A 24,727-nucleotide genomic window follows, 5' to 3' on the forward strand; every position below is an offset into this window, starting at 1 on the left:
AATTAGGGAATCTCCTTGATGTATGCAAGGCTTCCTGTTGGGTTTCTTCGCTCATGGAAGGAAGTTCAAGTTCACTTGGTGATTAAAATTTAAAATGTAAATACTGTTTGTAGTTTTGGTTCAGACACGTGTTCAGTTCAGTCCGACATCGACGATGGTTCACTCACACAGGCCGCTGGGAGCATCGTGCTTTGAGGGTTTGTCCAATGTGAGGTGGTTAAAATCCTCCCAGCTGGTGGCCTGGGTTCGAACCCCCCCCCCCCCCCCCCCATAAAGACCTTTTCCTAAAACGACAAACAAAAACAATGATGTCAGAAAAAGAAAGAAGTGAAATGAATCTTTATTTGTCACACTGGAGGAGTGACGGCCGCTCGGTGTGTTTCCACACGGCGTGATTGTCAGCGTGAGTGACCAGTGGTGGCGGCTGAGCCGGCTGATACTGACCATCTGTGTGTATGTTGTGTGTGTGTGTGTGTGTGTGTGTGTGCAGCTCCCCGCAGACTTCAGCAGACTTCACCTGGCCGACGGCTTGCACCCACAGGTGACCCACGTCTCCTCCAGCCACTCAGGATGTAGTATCACCAGCGACTCTGGAAGCAGCAGCCTGTCAGACATTTACCAGGTAAGACCCGGAGCCCCCGGAACCCCCCCGGATAGTTCAGTAGACTAGACCAACAGAGTCTCATTCTAGATCCCCACCCCCTCGACTAGCAGGAGTTCACGGACATCCGCTAATGTTTCAATGAAGAAGCAAACAGGAAGTGTCCGACATCTGCTTTAACATTCTGTGAAGGGCTAAACATGAATATCTTTACCATTTGTATTACCTTTTAATTTAATCACCTGCAAACTTCTTTATCTATAAAATGTTTTAGCTTGGTTTGGAGACTGGAATAGAAGATTTTGTACCGATGACACAAACAAGATTTATCATTTTCAACAACTTCTGGCAGCAGATTTAAACAGCTGATTTCGAGCCTTTGTGCTAACTTTAAGCTAACTTTAAGCTAAGCTAACTCGTCTCTTATATTTGTCAGTTTTCGACATGAGAGGTATCGATCTACTCGTCAAACTTTCTGGAAAATAAGGAAACCATCTGGTGGATTCCTCCCTCCTTGAGTAACAAAGAACACATCTATCTAAATATCTAAATAAACCCTAAGCTGACTCATTCTTCATGTTGATAAATCAGAGCAAAGTCTTGAACTGAAGCCCGGCTCGTGTTATTCAGAGGACAGCAGGTTAGTGTCATCAGGTAGGAGCAGAAAAAACCCCGGCACTCAAAAGGCTAATACGACAGAGTCTCTGCTCAGCGGGGGGGGGGGGGGGGGAGCAGACACGCAGGTGGTCCAGCCCACTTCCTGACTCGGGCTCGGTGTCTCATCACCTCAAAGCTGAAGTGAAGAAGTCCCAGGGAGCTGCGGCCAACGGCGTGCTGCGATTAAAGGTGTGAGGAACAGTTTTAATGTGACGTGAAGCAGCTACCGTGCTAATAAGTCACCCTGACGAAAGAGAGAGAGACACACGCAGGAATAGGACAATATTTCAAACAACCTCACCTCCCACAGGTAAATAAACCACCATCCAGCTCGAGAACACACACACACACACACACACACACACACACACAATCCTGCGACTGTGGACGTGCCCCAAACCCTGTAACTAATCCGCTTAACACAAAGCACCCACCCTATTGGCTCCTAATACGGCCACCTGCTGTGTGTGTGTGTGTGTGTGTGTGTGTGTGTGTGTGTGTGTGTGTGTGTGTGTGTGCTCGGAGGGCTTCAGTACACAAGTCTTCTTCTTCTTCTGTGTGTGGATGATGGAGCATTAAATGCATTTGAATGCAGCTTTTTTAGTCGCTGCTCGGCCTGTTTGAGTGTGTGTCGTCATCCTAGAGGTGTGTGTGTGTGTGTGTTGTGTGTGTGTGTGTGTGTGTTTGGCCTGGCTGCGGCTGGCTCGGGCAGGTTGGACAGGCTCTAACTGTCCCCAGTCACTGATCCTGGTCTTAGAGCCATCTGCTCGCAGCTCTCTGTCCCTGAATCTGTGTGCTCTCTCTTTTTGATGATTCTCTACCTTCACAGCTTTTAATCCACCTGCAGTGCGGCGTCTCTGTCTCCGGGTGTTACGTCTGCTCACTCACTCGTCTCGTCTCTGTGTGATCGTCTCTTCACTTCCTGTGATGTAAAGAGTGAAACCTGGGTGTGAGTGCAGCATGTCCTGAACACTCAGTCATCCATCAGATTCGACTTTAGATTCTGCTTTTTGGACTCAACGTTGGATGAATTTACATTTTTCTTTGTCTTTTGGGGTAAATCGATGGAACAAAGCGTGACGATCTGTGCAGCCCTGTTTGAATCACATCTTCACCAACGAGCGAGCTGCATGAAGAGTGAAAGACGAGAAGAGGTCAAAACGCTCCAGCTGCAGATCAACGTGAACAGGTTGGAGCGGCGTGTTTGGGCGTGACGCCTTGGACGAACAAGCCCGAACACGCCGCTCTCCTTTTATTCATAAAGTTCATCATCTGCTTTTTTGACCTTTTCAGTCCCAGAAAACGTCTCAGGATTGAAAGCTGAAGCGTCAGAAAGGTTGTCACCTTCGCTGAGGTATCACAGCTGTGATTGGCTGATTTAAACACGTTTTACTTGATAACATTAAGAGGCCAGAGGAAATTAAACGATGTAGTATTTTGCCTCCTCTGTTCATCAGGTGAAGTGTTGAACCTGTTCTGCTGCACGTACGCTCTTCACAGAAAGGACAAGAATGTCTCAGGATCCGAGGGGGGGGCGGGGGGGCCCTCGCCGCCCTGCAGGACTCGCCGTTTGTTTTCTGCAACATGACTTTACGACGCTTTGTGAAAGTTTCTCCCTGCAGGTTTCAGAGTGAACAATGAGGCGGAGCAATCTCTGTTGTCTCACTCGGGGAGTTTTGAATGAAATAATCAGCGGCGGTCTGGTTCTTCTTTACAAGCGGGGGGGGGGGGGCTGCAGGAAGTTTAGGAGCAGCATCATCGTCCCGTCACCACCAACATGGCGCTCTGTTTAGTTTGAATTAAACATGAATCTGCTCCTTCAGAAGGCCCTTTGAAAGCATCGATCCAAGAATAGCTGTGATGAAATATTCACAGCAGCTGACCCGCCCGCTGACTCTCGATGCTCGCTGCACATTTATGGATTTTTGATGCACAGATGTCACGTAAAAAAAAAAAAGACACGCTGCAGGAATTACGAAAAGCACACGAGCAAGTTTTTTTTTTATCCAGACTGAGCGTGCTCTGTTCTGAATGTGGCGTGTCTGCATGCTGCAGTCACAATAAGAAGGAATATGCTTTGTTGTGACATCATTCACGTGCTGCAGGAAAGCGGCGTGCTGAACTCGTCTTGTGTGTCCGTCAAACTGAGTCTGTTTCCTGCTTCAGATTTAAGTGTTTAGATGCTGTGAGAGTTTTTATGTCTTCTACTTTATTCTTCTTTTACTCTCCTCTGTCGACGGCCCGCACACACACATGCCCCGCCCACCACGGGCGTGTGCACCCGTGATGCCCAAATGGCCACTCAGACACCGGCGTGAATGATTAATGAGCCTTCTGCACATGGCGTTGGAGGAGAAGTGACACAGAGGTTTGTGAAGCGTCGAGACACTCGAAGCAGAGCGAGCGTCTTGAAGGTGAGGATGCGTGTGGCGCTGGGACTCTGCGGACACTTTGCAAAGGGAGCCCTGTCTTCCCGTTCTCAGAAGAGGCTCCACGGCGAGGTAAGAAGGGGGACGGCTTCTTGAAGCGGCAGAGATGATGCTTTGTAGTCCTCTTTTTTCTCCCACTGCTTTTGGTTTTCATCTGCGAGAAAGGCTTCATGTCGCGCGTGTGAAAATCCCGCGACGTGGGCCCCCCCCCCCCCTCTGTCATTTGCGGAAACATTTCCTCCTGATGAAAGCAGAAGTATCACTCCTTCACACGTAATTGCGTTACTTTCACCGCTGATCTCCGTTTCATTTTCTCGGCTCCACGCGCACATTTCATCTTGTGCTTTCAAAGAAGCGGATGCTGCTGCGAGGCAGCCGCTGAAGTTCTCTGAAAGGGGGGGGGGAGGGGGGGAGGAAAGTTTGGAGTTAATTAGCTTGTTACTATGCACAGCAGACTGTTTGGTATGCAGCGTTGACGCCTGTCTCTCTCATACTGTACGCAGAAGCTCTCATCTACTTTCTGAAATGGGTCAAATCTGCAGGTTTTTACAGAAGCTCTTTGTTGTTGTGTTTTGGGCTTCGGATTGCGTTGTTGTGCAGATGATGCTTGTCGTGCTCGTGCAGCCTCCTCATCTGAAACCTCATTATTCTAGATTTCAGCACGCCGTCTGAGTTTTGACACTTGGACACGAGTCGGGTGACTGGCTTGTTGAGCTCCCTCTAACCTCCGAGTGGCTTCTCAGGCATGTTTGAGTTTTAAAGCAGCGTGCCATGCGGGGGTTCTGTCTGCTCCGTTCCTCGACTCTTCACGTGGCCGTGTTTGGAAGGAGACGCAGAATCTCCTCGTCCTAACGCAGCTCACTGATTCACCTCTCATCTGTTCTTGTGTTTTTTTTGTCTTCTCTCCTCAGGCCACAGAAAACGAACCAGGCGACATGGACCTGAGCGGGCTGCCGGAAACGGCCGTGGACTCGGAGGAGGACGACGATGAGGAGGACATCGAGCGAGCGTCGGATCCCCTCATGAGCCGGGACATCGTGCGGGACTGTCTGGAGAAAGACCCCATGGACCGGACAGACGATGACATAGGTGAGCCCCCGGGGTTTGTTTCATGGTGCAGTTTGTGGTTTATTCAGCGTGGCACCTTTAAGGAGGCGTTTTCCTCAGACGTTAGGCAGCAGGTTCAATAAAGGCCACGCCCTCCTTTCTTGTTTTCTTCTTCTCCTGCTCTTATTTTGACTCATTCTTAAAATCGAATCTGTGACTCAACTCAAAGTGATCATGATTTAAAAAAAGTACAAACGCTGTCGGAGCCCGGCTGCAGATGTGGACTGGGGGAGGATGAGGCTCTGGATGCAGAGAATGAGTGCCAGTCTTTCTCTCCCCCCCCCCCCCCTCAATCCGCTGACTCCCCCCGCGGCGCCCCCCTCCCCTCCGCCGGCAGGCTTTTCTAGGTCACTCCGGCACATCCTCTCGCCTCACCTCTCCCTGCACATTAAACTTTCAGTGCTTCCGCAGCTTCACACACGATGCTGTTGCCATGACAGGCGCAGGTCAGTCAGTTCGCCAGCCGGAGAGAGCTGGTGGTTTAATGTGGGGGGGGGGGGGGGAGAAGGGAGGGGGGGGCCCCTGTATTATACATGGAATATCCTTTGTTGACACACCCAGTCAGATACAACCGTGATCTCCGTCCTCTCCTCGACACTTCAAAAATCTGCCTTTAAAAAACGTCGAGACGGCCGCCGCAGTTCTTAATACTTTCAAAAAAAACACAACTGAAATAAAGCCACAACAATCAGACCTCGCCGTGACCGACACACGGAGGTCTGGTCTTAAGGGGGGGGGGGTTCTGGGTCAGACGGCTGCAGGCAGAGCTGAAGGGATTTATTGATTTGATAATTAACCCTTTCACTGACTCACAGTGAATGAATGAAACTGTAAGCATCTTAAAAACACAATCGAGTTTGAGAGAGGATCTATTTCTATCTGCACAGGATGTTTAATTATTTCTTTCATTGTTTTATTTCGAGCATGTGAAGGAACAACAACAACAACAGTAAGGGTACTTCCCCTTTAAATTTGCAGGCAGCGCTCTGGATGTGATTTCTGCTCGGCTGTCGGCGTTGAACTCGCCCTGAGGTCATCGAGCAAAGTGTCAGCAATTATTCTTGGCTCGCCTTGAACATTCGTATCGATGGAATTGATAGTTGGCTTTATGTTGTGCAGATAACGATTCCTCTGCTGATGATCTGTCGTGATGCTCGTGTCTTCCTGGCTGGAAGCGAGGGCGGTGCACGGTTGCCAACAAGGCCGCCTGTCCCTCGCTCGCTCGCCCTCTCTCTCTCTCTCCCCTCCTCTGGGTGTCAAGACTCTGTGTTGCTCTCTTTCTAATCCTCCTCTTCTTCCTCTTCTTCCCCTCCTCTCGCAGAGCAATTGCTGGAGTTCATGCATCAGCTGCCAGCGTTCGCCAACATGACCATGTCAGTGAGGAGGGAACTCTGCGCCGTCATGGTCTTCGCCGTGGTCGAGCGAGCCGGCACCATCGTTCTCAACGATGGAGAGGAGGTGTGTGTTAATAATCACATGCATCCGTGTGTGTGTGTGTGTGTGTGTGTGTGTGTGTGTGTGTGTGTGTGTGTGTGTGTGTGTGTGTGTGTGTGTGTGTGTGTGTGTGTGTGTGTGTGTGTGTGTGTGTGTGTGTGTGTGTGTGTGTGTGTGTGTGTGTGTCTCTCTCTCGGGGAACTCAACCTCAGTCTCACCCCTTCACACCGACGACTCTTCCTCCTTCCATTTGATGTCTTGTTTTTTTTTTTTTTCTGCTCTATTAAGTCTGCATGGTGGAGCGCTCTTATCACCTCAGGCAGCTAAAGCAAGCATCACTTATTCCCCCCCCCCCCCCCCCCCCCCCCCTCTCTCTCTGACTGCTGAAGGCTCGACATGGCTTTTGCTACAAAGCACCCAAACAATAAAGAGCCTGTGAGGCCGGGTCACTTCGGTAAATGTTGAAGGTTCAGGCTTCAACCAGATGAGATAAAAAAAATAATGTCAGCGTCTTAATCTTTCTTCCACATGTAGAGAGCTGGAACAACACTTAAGGTGTGACCTCTGGCTGCATCCCTCTGAGGAACGCTGAAACCCATCTGTCAGTGCAGCAGTCCCTCAGCACTGACGACACAGACTAACTTTGACTCATTAGGGGACGCCAGCTGTGATCTGCAGAGTTGTTTCTGCGCTCGTTTGTTTTTCCGTCTCACGTCTCCTCGTCTCTTCTCAGCTGGACTCGTGGTCGGTCATCCTGAACGGCTCGGTGGAGGTGACGTACCCCGACAGCCGGACGGAGATCCTGTGCATGGGGAACAGTTTCGGGGTGTCGCCGACCATGGAGAAGGAATACATGAAGGGCGTCATGAAGACCAAAGTGGACGACTGCCAGGTAGGATGTCCCAGCGCAGGCGAGCGCCTTGCAGCATCTACAGGTCGACCCCTCCCATGCAGAGAGGGTTTTCCCTCATGACACAGAAACAACAACAAAAAAACCCGCTCAGGAAAGATCACATTATTTTCATGTCTTTAAACGCGAGCAAAATAGGAAACAGTGAAAGCAAAGACTCGGATTGTTTTAATCAGCAGCAGCTGAGCGCCTGCATGAGAACATCTTCGCTCCTAATTAGTGAAAGCCCCCTTTTTCATAATTCATCAGTGGAGACGAAGTTCAGCTTTCTTTGCAGGCTCTCTCTCCCTCTCTCTCTCTCTCTCTCTCCCTCTGTCTCACTCTCTCTCTCTCTCTCTCTCTCTCTCCTCTGTCTCACTCTCTCTCTCCCTCTCTCTCTCTCTCTCTCTCCCTCTGTCTCACTCTCTCTCTCTCTCTCTCTCTCTCTCTCTCTCTGTGTCTTTCTCTCTCTCCCTCTCTCTCTCTCTCTCACTCTCTCTCTCTCTCTCTCTCTCTCTCTCTCTGTCTCTCTCTCTCTGTCTCTCTCTCTCTCTCTCTCTCTGTCTCTCTCTCTCCCTCTGTCTCTCTCTCTCTCTCTCTCTCTCTCTCCCTGTCTCTCTCTCTCTCTCTCTCCATCTCTCTCCATCTCTCTCTCTCTCTCTCTCTCTCTCTCCGTCTCTCTCTCTCTCTCTCTCTCTCTCTCTCTCCCTGTCTCTCTCTCTCTCTCTCTCTCCCTCTCTCTCTCTCTCTCCCCCCCCCCCTCTCTCTCTCCCCGTGTTTAGAGCAGATCAAAGTTCAGTGGCGTAACAAGTGTCGAACGTGTCCCTCACTGCTGTGTTCTCCCGTCTGCTTCCAGTTTGTGTGCATAGCTCAGCAGGACTACTGCTGCATCCTCAACCAGGTGGAGAAAAACATGCAGAAGGTGGAAGAGGAGGGAATCGTCATGGTGAAGGAGCACCGAGAACTGGTACCGAACGGGCACCAGGAAAGGACACATCGTCATCAAGGTCACTATTTCAAAAACCCCGCTCAAAGTCATGTGATTACACTGCAGGCTGTGATGATGACAAACACTCCTGCTTGTGAACTTCAGGGCACATCGGAGCGTCTCACCATGCACCTCGTGGAGGAACACTCGGTGGTGGATCCCACCTACATCGAGGACTTCCTGTTGACCTACAGGACCTTCCTCTCCAGCCCCATGGTTGTGGGCAAGAAGCTCCTGGAGTGGTTCCACGACCCGAGTCTCAGGGACAAAGTACGCGAGTAGAGTCTGCGTCCACCTGCTGCAAAGTCCATATTACACACATCACTGTCTAACATCACTGTCATCATGTGATCGCTCCAGGTTACACGGGTAGTCTTGCTGTGGGTGAACAATCACTTCAATGACTTTGAGGGGGACACCGCCATGACTCACTTCCTGGAGGAGTTTGAGAACAATCTGGAGAAAGAAGTATGTCCAGCAGCGACTCCTTCCTTTGTTTCCTGAGTTTCCCACTGCCATGCATTATTATTATTATTATGTGTGTGTGTGTGTGTGTTCTCACGTTTGTGTGTCGTCTGGTTCTCAGAAAATGTGCGGGCACCTCAGACTGTTAAACATAGCGTGTGCTGCTAAAGCCAAGCCTCGGCTGGTGACGCTGACCAAGCCGGGCAGGGACTCCCCGCTGGCCTTCAGTCTGCTGGGAGGACAGGAGAAAGGTTTCCGCATCTTCATCGAAGGCGTGGAGCCCGGGAGCAAGGCAGCGGAAGTCGGCCTTAAGCGTGGAGATCAGGTGAGTTTACAGGAGACATCGATCCTGCTGCTGCAAAAACAGAGAGAGACGACACTTTAGGATTTCCACTTGAAATGTGTGAAAAAGTCTCCATGAAGTGTTTTTTGTCTGCAGGCAGAAATCCCTCCTGTCACACACACACACACACACACACACACACACACACACACAGATACACACACACCTACGCTTGAATTCATCCTTTTCACGAGTGGAGAAGTTCATTTTGAGTTGTGAAATTGGTTTTAAATTTTGCTTTAACTGGCATTAAAAGAGTTTTTTTTTTTTTTTTAAAGTCTTAAATTGAAGCTGCGGGCTTCCCGTGTTGGCTTTCTCTCCTCCGAGCTTTAACTAAAGTCCCTTAATCCTTGAAAGCATCTTGAGAGTGTGAGGATGCGAGTTAAGCCTGTTTGACTCCAAACTTCCCCTGCAGCTGTTTCCCCTCCGAGAGGAAGCCGCTCACACCTTCCAGCTCGTCACACATTCACTCTGGATCAGTTTCCTCGTTTCCACCTTTTATCATTTGACCATCCGTCCACGGGCTTATTGCTGCAGCGAGCTGCTGCAGGATGCGTGATTGAGCCGACCTGTCAGAGGATGCATCTTTCGGGTTTTTTAGTCCAAATCTACAAACACACACTCTGGATGTGTTCGCTCTGAGGTTCGGGGGTGGAGCTTAAACATTCAGACGACAGAGCGGGACTGAAAACCCCGACTCATAGCTTTGTTTCATTCGTGACCACACACGTCTATAATGCATCACTGTGGTTCGTTGTTTTTACTGTAACCTCGAAGGCATCGGATATGAAGGAAACCTCAGTGTCCTTTTTGAGAATAAATAAAGGCAGTCTATGTCATTGACCCTGTTTTCTTTCTTTCTTTGTTCTCGTCAGATCTTGGAGGTCAATGGACAAAACTTTGAAAACGTCCAGCTCATCAAAGCCAACGAGATCCTGAAGAACAACACCCACCTCTCCATAACTGTGAAAACCAACCTCTTAGGTATTTACATGAACCCTCCAGGATCTTCTGTAGTCTTTGCTTTTTGACCCTGAGCTGTAAAGGGTTAATGTGTTTTAAATCAGGGTCGCAGGTTTACGAGAGACGAACGCTAAGTGGATTAATTTTGTAGTTTTTTTATGTGGATTCATTTTCTGGATTCTTCCTTTATTTGAGGAGGATTTGGCGTCTTTGGGTGGGAGAGGGGAAATCCCTGTATGGTTAAATAGTTTGATGAATAAATGCTGCTACCCGTTACCTTTTTTTTTTTTTTTTTTTAAGTGGTAATAAATGAGAAAAATATCAAATTAAAGGCAGACTCAACGTTTTAGTCCCAGAGAAGCTGAGCTTTGAATCATTTCAGGCTCCTCCTCTCCTCCAGTGTTCAAAGAGCTGCTGACCAGGCCCGAACACGACCACGAGCTGGACGGCGAGGAGGAGCACGACAGGAAGAACGGAGCGCCCCACCTGCCGAAGATCGGAGACATCAAGAAGGCGAGCCGTTACTCCATCCCCGACCTGGCGGTGGACGTGGAGCAGGTCATGGGCCTGGAGAAGGTCAGCAAGAAGGCCAAGACCAACACGGTGGGAGGACGCAACAAGCTGAAGAAGATCTTCGACAAGACGCTCACCAGCATCCTGCCTCCGAAACCGTACAAGTAAGACCAGCTTTTCTGTTTCATCTTTAAAAACGACTCCAAAGAAGCGTTTTGATTTCAGGCGTCATCAGTCAGCCGTCTGCTCGGCTGCTTGAACCTCACTCGGCTCGGCTCCTTCCAGCCTGAGAATTAAAAAAAAAAAAGAGTAAGCTGGAATAAGGATGCAATCATTCAGTGATGGTGAACACAGCTGGGAGCCAGTGACTGGTCTCTGGGATCTTTAATGGAGCCGCTGGTTTCAAGCATTGCACAACCAGGGGTGTGTGCACAGCCTCTTCACGCTGCCAGCTCACGTCGCCCCCTGCCTGCCGTTGACAGAACTGCCAACCTCACCCCCCCCCCCCCCCCCCCTCTTTCTCTCTCTCAATGCCTCTTCCTCCTCTTGTTTCCATAGCGACGTTTGCGTGGGCCAATCACAGGACGACAGCATCGTGGGCATGAAGCAGTCCAAACAGATCCCTCCGCCTCTGCCCGTCAGCGGAAACCTGTCGTCATCCAACCCCGACCTCCTGCAGTCTCACCACCGCATCCTCGACTTCAACAACCAGCCTGGTGCGTAGCACGCCGCTCTGACTGTCGGCCTCTCACAGCGTCCTCACAGCTTATTGAAGTTTGTACACACTTTGCTTTAAGGACTCGTTTCAGCAGTAAGATCATGAAGACACTTCAAAGTGTTTGTCAAGTGAAAAATAAACCTGATTTATAAATTTGTAAATCAAAGAAGTTCTTCTCACTGGCAGCGATCAGACGATCAGAAATATTGAAGGTTATTCTGTAAAGGCAGCGTTACTCGTAGATCTGCTGAATTCTGTGAATGAAGTCATAAAACGACTGAGCGGAAAAGTTTCTGGCTGCGTCACTCGACCTTACATTGACCTCAAACACATGTTGTCTGTGTTCTTTCAGCCCCGCTCCTACTCAGTAAGTATGTTCTCTTCCCATGATCCTGCGTCTCCGAGCACAGTCCCGTCTTTGTCGGTGCCGTCGGCCTGCATGTCTGACGTCCAGATATGAATCAGTCTGCGTTCATGTCTGGGAAGGCGACGGCACCGCGCTGACTGCTCAGCTTTACGTTTTCTGCGGGCACGTTTGGGGTGGTTTTTGATAACGGAGATTCTGCGGCTTTAATTCTGATCTAAGTGTTGAATGATGGGAAAGAAGGCTCGAGGTGTGTTTTTGATTTTAGAGAAATCTGGGAAGAGTCTCTGGATGAAATGTAGAGAAGTAAAGGATCGTGGTCATGGCGTGTTTTCCGGTCTTTCCACAGATATGTCGGACCAGGTGTTGCGAGTCTTCAAGGCCGACCAGCAGTCTCGATACATCATGATCGGGAAGGACACCACGGCGAAGGAGGTGGTGGCTCAGGCTATCAGGGAGTTCGCCCTGACTGCAGCCGCCGACGCTTACTCACTGTGCGAAGTGTCCGTCACGCCAGAGGGCGTCATCAAGCAGAGGCGGTTACCGGATCAGCTGTCGAAACTCGCAGACAGGATCCAGCTGAGCGGCAGGTAATCACATCGGATCCAGCTTTTCCTCCTTGTCTTTTACTAGTTTGCTAACTTTTTTGTCCCCTCGACGAAATGCCACAAGGTCACAAATAAAATCAATGATAATTGATCAGGCTCAGTTGATTATTCGGCCTTCAAATATCTGGAAAAGACTGAAGAAGTCAAACTGAAGCCCCGTTTCTACCAAGCGGTCCGGTCTGGATCAGTACAGTTTGCTTTGGTTTTGTAAAGCCTGATCCTGTTTGTGTTTACCGGATGCCGATAGCCACGTCGGCTACGTGAGAGCATAGCGTCACACGATAGCAGCTAACAGCTAACCCGCTAACAAATTCAACGAAGGAGAAAAAACGTGACACAAAAAAAAAAAACAGATGGAAATGAGAAAATTACTGGAAATGACAACAACTGGGAAATTGACTGTTTGCATGTCCCTTTTGAGCTTCCGTAGAAACCAGCAGATCTGCATCCTGATGGATCATTTTAAATAACAAAGCACATGTTCTCCACTCTGACCAGATACTACCTGAAGAGCAACATGGAGACCGAGACGTTATGTTCGGACGAGGACGCTCAGGACCTCCTGCGAGAAGCACAGATCTCGCTGCTGCAGCTCAGCACCGTGGAGGTCGCCACCCAGCTCTCCATGCGGGCCTTTGAACTCTTCTGCGCCATCGAGCCCACCGAATACATCGACGACCTTTTCAAGCTGCGCTCCAAGACGGGCTCGGCCAGCCTGAAGCGCTTCGAGGAGGCCATCAATCACGAGACCTTCTGGGTGGCCTCGGAGGTGACGCGGGAGCCCAACCAGCTGAAGCGGATGAAGACCGTCAAGCACTTCATCAAGATCGCGCTGCACTGCCGAGAGTGCAAGAACTTCAACTCCATGTTCGCCATCATCAGGTGAGGATGTTGTGATTTGTAAAGTCCCGGAGGTTTTCTTCATCGTGCAGGAAGCAGAAGGTGCTTTAACTTCCGCTCCTGATCCGCAGCGGTTTGAACCTGGCTCCGGTCTCCAGACTGCGGGGAACCTGGGAGAAGCTTCCGAGCAAATACGAGAAGTTGTTCTCGGACCTGCAGGATCTCTTCGACCCCTCGAGAAATATGGCCAAGTACAGGAACGTCCTGAACAATCAGAACCTGCAGCCTCCGATCATCCCGCTGTTCCCCGTCATCAAGAAGGACCTCACCTTCCTGCACGAAGGTACGGCGATGGTGCAAAATAAACTTCTCACGAGCGTTTTGGAGCTTGACTCTGCGCTCTTAGATGTGAGCGAAGGTTTTCACGTTTGTTTGTTTTTTTCTCAGGCAACGACTCCAAAGTGGACGGCCTGGTGAACTTCGAGAAGCTACGGATGATCGCCAAAGAAATCCGCCACGTTGGCCGCATGGCCTCGGTGAACATGGACCCGGCTCTGATGTTCAGGACCAGGTAAGACGAGGCGTTCGCAGCCCTCCGGCCTCTCTGCAGGTCGGTCAGCTCTCGGAGCCCTGCGAGGTCACACGGTTCACAGTGAAGACTTTCTGCACTGCGCGCTCTCTTCCGTGCGGAGCAGCTGTTTCCCCCCGCAGCAGCTGTTTCCCTCCACGCCGCGTTGGCATCCGATGTGCTTCTGTAAAAGTGTCTTTGTCTAATGACGTCACGCTGAAGCCGTGTTACCATTTGATTTCCTCTTCTGTTTGACTTTTCCCGTGGGTCTTTGGTGAAATTCTCTTTTGTGATCTTGGTGGTCTCTCCTGTCCTAAGCTTTGTCTCCTCTCTCTCTCTTTTCTCTTTAATCGTCCGCCCTTTGCCCCTCCATGCTTCTTCTCTTTTCATGGCACCCAACCACTAGGAAGAAGAAATGGAGAAGTTTAGGGTAAGTGTGGTGACCCGATGCACTCCCCCCGCACCTTCTGGCCCCTTTTTGTTTTATCGTTGCCGATATTGTGTGCTTCTTTTCTGGACCCTTTTATTTCCAGCTAACACGTTTGATTTGACTCCGCCCACTAACCCTGCCTGACGCTAACCAAAGAGCATCCAATAAAAAAACCAAAAGGTCACATGTGCTGACACGAGCTTACACTGGAATATTAAACATGTGCTCAAACATGATGTGTGTTTGATGCTGTTTCACGTCAGTAAATGTGACCTTTTTATTTTTTATTTTTTTACTAACAGCATGCATGCGGCTCTAGTTTCAGAACCGAGCCTGTCCTTTAGGTTGTATCCATATTTCAAACGTCCAAAGAGTCCGATCCAGGACACATAGACTGGTACTTCTCATGCTTTACATTCCTGTGGTCAAACGGGACACGGACTGTCCGTGCACACGGGAGGTAACACGAGGACAGTCGAGTCAAACTCAAACGTGCATCACAGGAAAGTTCTGTTAAAATGTGTCAATCGTAAATGTCTTTAAGATGCGTTCTGTGCATTTAAAAAACAAAAAAAGAAAAACCCGGAAGTTTTCCATTGAGCAGAGCAAACATGACTCGTGGTTGACTCACTCTTCATCTTGTTGTTTGACTCGGGCCGTGTGTAAGCCCAGCTTTGACTTCCACTTCTATCAGCTCTGACTCAAGCCACAGAAATGTAAACTATGACCCAGCTTCACTCGTAGAACCCCCCCCTCTACTCCTCTGTTGTTTTTACTACTACAGTCATCCCCCCCCCTCCCTGCCTGGAATGACTGGAATGTTTTGGAGTGGAGAGAAATACCTTGAAGTGCTCTCTGCATGTTAAACACCACAGTGAAGCAAAATGCAATGATTCACCTCTCTCTAAATGCTGTCTGTTTTGCTTCCTCCCCCCTCCCCCGTGTGCGAGCAGGTCTCTAAGTCAGGGTAGTGCCAATGCGGCAGTGCTCGACGTCAACCAGACGGGCGGGCACAAGAAGCGCGTGCGTCGCAGCTCCTTCCTGAACGCCAAAAAGCTTTACGAGGACGCCCAGATGGCCAGGAAGGTCAAACAGTATCTGTCCAACCTGAGTCTGGAGACCAACGAGGAGAGTCTGCAGACGCTGTCGATGCAGTGCGAACCCTCCATCAGCACACGTGAGTTAGGATAAAGACTGTGTGCTGCGCCACTTTGTTTCAAGGCTTATTTCCCCGACATGCTCCCAGGATTTCAACACAAACAGGGTGGGAACTCAGAACTTGTAAGACTTGCTGAAGGACTTTTCTGGCACAGAATATGAATAACTCAGGCCCTCAGGCCAGATTCCCTTCGCTGCTGCCAGCTCCACTCGCTGCTGATAAACAGAAGGAAAGCACAAGCGGTCAAATGGACGCTTACAAATACTCCATTTTGATTCTTAGCAGCTCGTAATATCCATCCCCCTCTGACTCTGTTTAACCACCTTAAATCTGATCTGTAACGTACACGTATTCTCTCTCTCTCTCTCAGTGCCCAAGAATGCCGGTGGGAAACGACCGGACACCTCGCCAATCGTGTCCCGAGCGGCCAGCCAGCAGAGGGGCCAGTTAGCCAAAGGAAGCCAGGCCCTCCAGGTCCCTGCAGTCGCCCTTTACCCATCAAGAAAGAAAGTGCCAGTCAAGGATCTGCCGCCTTTCGGTGAGACAAAATATCCCGCCTCATGCTTCATTGGAAAATGATCCGTTATCTTACTGATTTAAAGCTTCGAGCAGCTGATTCCTGCACACACAGACTTTTGATCGATTGATCAGTTTGGTTACTTATTTATGCAGTATAGTAGTTTAGTAGACGTGCACAATCCTGAAGAGCAGCTGATAGCGTCGCAGCATGTACATTTAGCTAGCTGTGTTGTTATGCTAAGCTCCTCCTGCCTGATTACAGTTGTTACACTTGTCCCTGCAAGACGACTTTTTTTGTTTGTTGTTGTTTTAACAAATGTGCGCTCGTGGATTAAGTGGGAATAAGCCTCTGGACTGTTCCCTCGTCTGCATGCCTGCTTTTTAATCCCCCATCCTGTTATTTGCAGACAATAGCACAGACAGCCTTTCCCAGTTTTTTTTTTATATGACACTGCTGCCACCCAGAGGCCGTCTGACAAACAAGCAAATGACCAAAAAAAAAGAAAAATCCCAGACAATGCAGTTTAGCAAACGACCCCCCCCCCCCCTCTCCTGGAGGGACTGGCCGTGTCGCTCATCCTAAATCTGCTCATTTTTCTTGCACATGTCCACAGGCACCAGTTCCCCCCAGTCCCTGAAGAAGATTCTGTCTCTGTCGGAGGAGGGGAACGAAAGGCACCGCCGGCAGCCAGAGGACACCGTGTCCAACGCCTCCTCCCAGCTCTCGTCCCCTCCCACCTCCCCACAGAGTTCACCCAAGAAGGGTAAGCCAATAAAGCCCACCCCCCCTCCCCCTCCCCAATCTCCAGGCTCCTTCCCGCTGTCAGGACACGACCCTCTGATGCCTCCTGGTGGCTGCATGCAGGCGTTGCATCATGTCTGCGGGTTGTTGTTGAATATTTGAGAACACATATTTGTTACTGATTAGGAAGTGAACCATCGGCTTTGACACGGAGCAGGTGAAAAGCCTGAGGAAGACTCTCAAAGGAGGTCGTTGTGTTTTTAATGGCTGACTTTTGAGAGAACATGAATCAGGTGGTTCTCGCCATCTTTACCTTTTCCAAAATGACCTTCACCGTATAAATCAAACAGCATGTCATATTCTCTTATAGTCAGCGCGAGTAATTTAAATACATTTATTTTAATCACATGATATTTTGTCCCTTGAGGCGCACCGTAGATAATCCCTCCTGTAGTCACGGCTCACAGCTCTCTTCTGTCTCGTCCTCAGAGGCTTTAAAGAGCTCATGGAGGGAAATGTTGCTGAGCTCAGCTCCACTGCGTCGGCTGTAACGAGGAAGCATGCACTTACGCGACTCAGCACTGATTTCTTTTTACTTCACACCACTTTGTTGTTCAGTTCCCCGTCCCTTCTCTTCTTCTTCTTCTTCTGTTTCCACGCTGTTCAAACCCTGAGCGGCGTGTTAAAGTGCCGCAGTCTGAGTGTGACAAAGAGACACTGACCCAGACAAGATGTCGATGACTCCATCGTTTGTTTGAACAATGCTCTAAACGGTTTTGAATAATCGCCTTCGTCTCCCTCGTACCTGCAGGTTACAGCCGGATGGGCGACGCGTACTCGGACTCGGGTCACAGTGAGATCTCCTCTCGCTCCAGCCTCGTCAGTAACTCGTCCTTCGACATGGCCCAGGACGAGCGGAGGCTGCGTCACTCAGGAGGAGTCGGGGATTCGCACATGGTGGCGGCGCGGCTGGAACGAAGAGCCACCACTGACCCCGACCAGTACAGCCTCGGGTAGGAGCTCTGAATGCTTAGATACAGGCCCAAGCTTTTACAGCCGTGATGTGAGATGATTCTGTCGACTGAAACACACGAGGGGAAATCTTCAGTTCAGCTGATTTTTGATTGGTTGATATTCTTGCTCCTGTCTCAGGTCGTATTCATCGATGCAGGACTGTCGGGGGATCTACACGGGCTGCCCCACGGTTCTCTCCTCGCCCAGCTCGGAGGAGCTGACTCAGGATCAGGGCGATCGAGTTTCCCTCGACGCCGCCGACAGCGGCCGGGGCTCCTGGACTTCCTGCTCCTCCGGTTCCCATGACAACATCCAGACGATGCAGCAGGGACGGAGTTGGGAGACTCTGGCCTTCGGTGGAGGAGGAGGAGGAGGGGGCGGAGTTGGCATCGGGGGTCTCCCTCACGGTGGTCCGGAGGCCTTATTAGGGGGGCCGGCTGCTCTGTGGGCAGCTCAGGCCAGGGGGAGCTGGGCGTCGGCCAGCTCCTCCTCGTCCTCGGCGGTGTACTGGGGGGAGGACTCTGAAGGAGACACGGGCACCATCAAGAGGAGAGGAGGGAAGGACGTGAACGCAGACCCAGAAACCAGTAGCATCACCTCCACCGGCTCGGAGGAGGCCAAGCTGCTGGGACGGCCCACGCCATCGCCCATCACCGCTGGGGGTAAAGGACTCCTTTGTGAGTTTACCGCAGCTCGCCTCGATTTACTGCTCGAGTATTTACTGAACAGGAAACGCATGCAGTGTCTTCTCATTTGTACCGCAGGCAAAGACGACACGTTGTCTCTGTCACACTCCAGGTTCTGTATGAATCCCACTCATGAGAAACAAGAGTTAACCCCCGACTCAGACTGCAGGAGCAAAAACCTCTGCTGTTACAGAAGCTTTAAAACGTCTCTTTATCTTGTCCTGAAAACATCAAATATTATAAATAGAGAAGATTATCTGAACTTTTTAAGATTTCATCCGGCCTCCTGAAATATTCTCCTCAGGACTTTAGTGTGAGCGTCTCGGTGGGCAGATTGTGGACCTGGAGACTTTCCTGTTAAAGAATCAATCTGCAGATTTCCAGACATTGAACTCCTCAGTGTCACACACTGATTTCATGAGCTTCCTCTTCCTGGTGTCCACATTATTCCTTTCCTCTTTAAGACGCCTCCTCTGGTCCTCAGTCGTCCCACAAACGTGCTGAAGATGGGTTTTTTTTTAAGCATAAATGAACTTGAACTCCTGCAGTCTGAGTCGAGTCTGAGAGGTGCTGATGGTGGACTTCCTGAGGGCGCACAGTCCTAACTGAACTAACAGGCCTCAGGTCAGATTGTAGAGACGTGAAGGTGGGGTTGATGTTCCTCCTCTGGTGCATCGTGTGGCTCTTTTATTTCTGGTCCTTTCTTTTTCTTTTCTCTCAAAAAGGGGAATAAGATCGAGTTTAAAAATGTTTTTATGTCTCTTCATCGTCTTTATCTTTTGTCTTCTTCTAGCTCGGAAAGAAAGTCGTTACCGCGAGCCTCCCCCGACTCCCCCCGGCTACACCGCCCTGACCATCTCTGACCTCGCCGAAGGGCAGCACCCGACCACGCCTGTTCCCACGTCGACAACGACGCACACGGGACGCCGGCCGCCAGACTACACGACGGCCCTGCAGCGCTCACGCATGGTCACCCAGTCGCCCGACTCCCACCAGGCCCAGCAGGGGGCGAAGCAGCGGGCGGGCGGCCTCCATCGCACACGCTCGCCGGCCGAGGACGAAGAAGCCGAGGAGGAAGAGGAGGGTGAGTCCTTGTCTCCCAAACTAATCGCTCTGAGGAAGCCAAAGCCAGGCGCACAGCACACACCCGAGACTCCCCGACCATGAGAGTGTGTGTGCGGGGGTTAACAGGCAGGGCCCCTCTCCCCAAGGCAGGTAAAAACTTCATCAGGTCGCCCCCCCCTTCCCCCCCCCTTCAATGAAACCTGCATGTAAACAGGAACACACACACACACACACACACCTGGACTGAGACTCACCAGGAGGACCGGTCCCACTCTGAACCATCAGCGCTCCCAATCACATGATGTGGGAACTGTTCATTTGGAGTGGAACCCCCCCCCCCCCCCCCTTCACCTTTGACCCCCACAACATGTCATCATGCATGAGTCATCCTGGTCGGCCCAGACACTCTCTCTCTCTCTCTCTCTCTCTCTCTCTCTCTCTCACTGTGGATGCTCCAAACATGCACCCCCATGATCCTCCTGCACCAGCACGCACACGGCCCCCCGCCTGCACCAGCACGCACACGGCCCCCCACCTGCACCAGCACGCACACGGCCCCCCACCTGCACCAGCACGCACACGGGCCCCCCGCCTGCACCAGCACGCACACGGGCCCCGCCTGCACCAGCACGCACTCTGGATGACATGCGTGTGATTGCAGCAGCACTTTGGATACATGGAGAGTTTTTTAATGTGACATTCAAACTAAGAGGCCGTAATGAAGGCGACATGTTCGTGTCTGTTGACTGAACGTAAAACAGTGTGATCACTAAAATAAGACTTAAAAACAAAGTTCATGTCTGTGGATAAAAATCTAATCAGATCAGGCTTCACAGGATTAAATCTCATCTGCGTAAATGTTGCGAGACAAATACTCGTTCTTGTCTGAGTTGATTTTCATCCCGACCGACTGACATGAACCGAGGGCAGGAAGTGAATGTGACGAAACGACGGCGAGCTCGCGATTCTCCGCTTTGAGACCGATGAGTCGGCACAGCGTTCACTTCAGTCCAGCAGCTCTTCTTGTTACAGTAGGAGTTACAACACGTCCGTCGTCATAGTAACGTCTGTTTTTTTCTCTCTCCCCACAGAGGACGAACAGGTGTCGGCGGTCTGACGGTCCATGCGGGGACCACGCCCCTTTTTGCAGTAACTTGAAGTCCTCTGGTTTGAGAGGGGGGCGGGGCCGGATCAAAGAGACGGACGGACCAATGGACTCATCATCAGTTACATACGTGCCTGCCTCCTCCGCTCGGCTCTCCCTCCTGATTGGTGGACTCCTCTGCTCGTCTCCCTCCCCTGCCTTAAAGCATCATCAGGGGGTTGAAAGACCCTGCATGCAAAAAAAATACTGTGAAGAAGAAGAAGAGATGGAGAGAAGGTCAAAGACGATGAAAAAAAAAAAAAAACCGCCTGGCACTTTGGATAAAAAGACTTGAGGAACCGAAGTGGTGCCGGGGGGAGGGGGGGCGGAGCCGCCTCGTGCTCATCAAACCACATGGTTGTCGCTGTCGGGAGCCGTCGTCCAGCAGCATCGTGACGTGTTGACCTTCATCTGCACTTTTTCATTTTCTACTTTCTCAACAGATTTTAAAAAAAAAACAAACAAACAAAAAACAGACGGAGGGAGAAAAAACGGTCAACTTGACTCTAAAGTTTTTTTGTTTTTGTTGATTCTGTGACTGATTGCACTCTGAGGGCCGAACACGAGAGACGCCCCGCCCCCTTCCCCCCCCCGCCCCGTCAGCCTGGACTGAAACAACCCGCCTGTTGTTTGAGTGTTTGAACTCTTCAGTATTATCTCATGTGTCACATGTGAAAGATTATCAAGTGTTGGTTCAAATCAAAACTCAGACATGCACAGTGTACTGACACACACACACACACACACACACACACAGAGTACATTTTATGTACAAAGAACATTCAGAAAAAAAAAACCACAATTTATTTCAAAGAAAAGCACTTTGAGCACAAAGCTAAATGTCAGCAGACGTTCGGGGTGTGATGGGCCGTCGCTCCACCTTGGAATCAGTCCATCCTGCTGCTTGCTGTTTTGTAAGCGGGCTGAAAGGGGGACATCAAAAAGAAAAGCACACAGGCGATGGACCACCCACTGAAAACTGAGCAGAACACGTCCGACTCCATCATGTCGGTGCCAGACATTCACAAGGTCACTCAAGGTGAAGAAATCAAGTTTAGCAGTAGAAGGAGAGGAGGTTTAATCTTTTTAATTTTTGCCTAAATTTAAAATCTGTAACAGTTCATACAAAGATGCACATGGATCCTTGTGAGCATGCTTGTTAGTAGCAGAACTTTCTGTCTGCCTCTATAAAGCACTTTCCTCGAGGTCATGACCTTTGACCTTTCCCTCAGTAACCAGCTTAGAAGTGTTGACACAGAACAGATTTTAGATTCTGCAGGATCCGTCTGTGTGTGTGTCTTCAAGGTTTCCATGAAGAAGAACAAAGCAAACATGTGCTCTGACTCCGTGTTTAAAGTAGCATGACAGAGGTGGATATAAAGGGAGCAGCTGTTTTCACACATGCACTCTCCTAACACTGTTTCTGTTTTTTTCACTTTATATCAATGCGACGTGAGTTCACGGATTCAGAGTATCAAAACATCGAATGGTGGAGAACCTACTTTGGCCGCACCTCGCCTTGTTCTCCTCGTCATCATCGTCTCACCCAGACGTCACGAGGAAACAAAGTCGGCGTTAAACTGCGTCCGTGTGTGTTTACATTCACACCTGCGATGCGTTTTGTGCACGTGTGAAAACAGCTGAAGGTGACGACCCAGCAGCTGCAAGAGGAAACTACAAAGAGCTGCTATGATGCTAACAAACATGCTAACCCACACCGGCTCAAGATGCATCTTTAGTGAAAGTGTTCCACAGGTGGATGGCAGGTATGGACCTGTGATCACGTCGACCTTTTTGAAATGATCTTGTACAGAGTCTTCTAATAAAACACATCAGAGGTCAAAGTTTCCCCACATTCAAATCGGGCATTTCCCCCCCTGACCTGAACAGAACGCCACATTTTTAGTGAATGTTAAAAGCGCCTTACGACGCCATGAGTGCGTCCATGTTTTCGCACGGTCGTCCCCCCCCCGTCACTAATCACCTTTTTTTAAAGAGCAGTTAAGAATCAAAGGATGGTGGAGTGAAATGCCTTATTCAGGATGTTTGTTGAGACTCGGTACAAGATGAAGCGTTGAGTTTTGGCGTGGCGTGGCGTGGATGTTTCGTCTCCTCCCCGTGCTCAGACGTCGATCCTCTGAAAGCCTCCTCGCCTCGCACACCGGACGTGTGCCGCCTGCGTCCACTTCACCGTCACATGATCTCTCCATCAACGGAAGTGACTGAAGATTTTTTTTTTTATATTCCTTTGACTCCGGTGGGACGTTGACGTATGAAGAAACTTTTTTTTTTTTTTTTTTTCCCCAAGGCTGCCAATCAGAACAATTTAAAAGTCCATCAGTGAATCGACTTGTGTTGCTTTCTTCTCTCGCTGAGTGGCGCTGATCACATTGATCAGAAACTACAGACTGAGAAAAAGATGGAGGAGTGCAGTGTTTCTCCACTTAAAGACTTCATGAGTTCCTTTGGTTGTTTTTTTTTTTGTTATTGTATTTTTTTTTTGTAATGGCTGCAGATAGATTGTTAATAATAAGTTGTTTGTAATACAGTGGTGACATGCATCATTCACTTTCATTCAAACTCTGAATTATGTGCATATTAGCCGGACGAGTCCTACTTTGAGAAAAACAAAAAGTTGCACAATAATGTACAAGCGTAAAGATCCGTGTAGTAGGTAGAGCTGCTACCCTGTTTGATGTGTGATGTCAGTGAGAAATGTACATTTAGCTGGTGATGACCTTCTTTTTCTTCATTCTTTCTCGTACGACTTCGACCTGTATGTCTTTTAAAAAGACAATCGGTGGAGTGCGTATCAGTTGTTTTTGTATTTTTAATACAATAATTGTAAATATTGGTTATATTTTTGTTCAAATGTACTATGTTTATGCCTCAACATCCAGTTTATATGAAGCTGGGAATCAATAAATACTGCATAAAGAATCAACGCCCAGGTTGTAATCCGCTTCTTCATTTCATCCTCTTTCTTTCTTTCTTTTCTTTTGTTTTTTTCTCCTCACAGGCCGTCGAGTGTTTGCAGCTTGACTCGTCTGACCTCGACGTGTCAGACTTCATAAAACCAGAACGAGATATTGAAGTCTTGATTTCTCTTTCTTATTGCGTTTGCTGTTTGTTACCCAGAGCTGAGAGAGTAGTTTAAATCCCCGCTGTAATCTATTTCATTAGCTCTTTCATTTCATAATATTCCTCCCACTCGCTGAGCGCCACACGCCGACAACATGGAAATATGACCTGAGGCGAGCTGGATGCACGCTGTTATTGTTATTTCTCCTGCGTTCTCTCTTCATCCTCAGCTTCATCACTGAGAGCTGCTCAAAGAGAGGAAGCAAAGAAACGCAAAGACTAAAACATGAAACACATAAAGAGGTCATGACGACAACATCTGAGTAGCCTAATTAAGTAAGAAGGATGCTGTAGATTTTTAAAGATGTATTTTTGGAGTTTTTTGTAGAGACAGGAAGTGGATCTATATTGAGAAATCAAGGAGAGAGAGGGGGGGGGGGGGAACAACATGCTGCTGTGTAAAGTTCATCAGTATTAACTCATCCATTCATACACATTAAATTAAAGGTTAACGAGCAACTATGGGGTTAAGTATCTAGCCAAAGGACATGTGAACTACGCCCCCTAGTGGCTGTAAACTCTTAATTTTAAAACCTGTCTCTAATGGATAAAGGACAATCTAAAGTTTACTGTCTTTGAATTAAAACGTTTTAAATTCTGACCACCAGAGGGCGCTGTTTTCCCACAAATGTTCCAAACGTTGATCAAGCACCATCTCACTGATTTCCACTGTAAAGTGAAGTGCACCCAGTGTGCATGTTTCTCAGCACATGTTCTTTAAAGTGTGTTTAAATGGCCGTCGCTGTTTTAAACAGAGGTCACGTTTTTTGTGTTTTAAGGTTTAAAAAAAAAAAAGAAGATGTGAGGAAACTGTAAACTCTTCTCAAAATAAACTTCTCAATTTGTTGGGGCCGTTTTTTTAGCGTGTGTGTGTGTGTGTGTGTGTGTGTTGATGCATGAGCTCACACAGCTTGACTTTCTGTCTGCAGCTTTGTTAAGCATGAAGACGCCACCGTATCACATCCTGACATACTCGCTCCTCATGAATAATGCAGATCGGACTGGTTCTGGTTCCTTCTGTCACCAAGCCGAGAGGCCCCAATTTGTCAAAGTTGACCGAAAAAAACCCCCCAAAAAAAACCTCCTACACCAACTCTCAACCTGCTAAATGAGGGTTGTTGTTTTTTTAAAAGAGTGTTTCACTTTTCTCTCTCAGTCTGCCTCATACAGAGAGAGAGATGGAGAGTTTTGTTTATTTGTTCGGACCCCCACCAGCAGAGCGCAACGATTCTTCCTGCTGTCCAGAGAGAGAGAGAGACAGGAGTGTTTTCTAGATTCAAATATTCAGAGTTTTTGTCCGAGCATACTGAGGCTGCCTCTGGCGTTTTATCCATTTTATT

At 49.3% G+C, this 24,727-nt stretch overlaps 1 protein-coding gene across 1 annotated transcript in view; it reads left to right on the forward strand.

The window, feature by feature from the left end:
• rapgef2b (Rap guanine nucleotide exchange factor 2b) overlaps nt 1-23,190 on the forward strand; it is a 74,499-nt gene extending 51,309 nt beyond the window's left edge. Inside the window, 25 exon segments of the mRNA XM_079351522.1 lie at nt 491-622; nt 4,599-4,776; nt 6,116-6,252; nt 6,962-7,120; nt 7,974-8,084; nt 8,086-8,124; nt 8,211-8,375; nt 8,466-8,573; nt 8,692-8,895; nt 9,789-9,897; nt 10,277-10,553; nt 10,948-11,105; nt 11,821-12,061; nt 12,578-12,961; nt 13,051-13,262; nt 13,367-13,490; nt 13,894-13,917; nt 14,871-15,094; nt 15,447-15,614; nt 16,210-16,359; nt 17,149-17,350; nt 17,490-18,028; nt 18,831-18,910; nt 18,912-19,121; nt 20,194-23,190. Of these exon segments, the coding sequence (XP_079207648.1) occupies nt 491-622; nt 4,599-4,776; nt 6,116-6,252; nt 6,962-7,120; nt 7,974-8,084; nt 8,086-8,124; nt 8,211-8,375; nt 8,466-8,573; nt 8,692-8,895; nt 9,789-9,897; nt 10,277-10,553; nt 10,948-11,105; nt 11,821-12,061; nt 12,578-12,961; nt 13,051-13,262; nt 13,367-13,490; nt 13,894-13,917; nt 14,871-15,094; nt 15,447-15,614; nt 16,210-16,359; nt 17,149-17,350; nt 17,490-18,028; nt 18,831-18,910; nt 18,912-19,121; nt 20,194-20,541 (4,683 nt within the window). The 3' untranslated portion in view covers nt 20,542-23,190.
• The last annotated feature ends 1,537 nt before the right edge of the window (nt 23,191-24,727 follow it).

Source organism: Symphodus melops, assembly GCF_947650265.1.
Source record: "Symphodus melops genome assembly, chromosome: 9".
Lineage (NCBI taxonomy): Eukaryota > Metazoa > Chordata > Actinopteri > Labriformes > Labridae > Symphodus > Symphodus melops.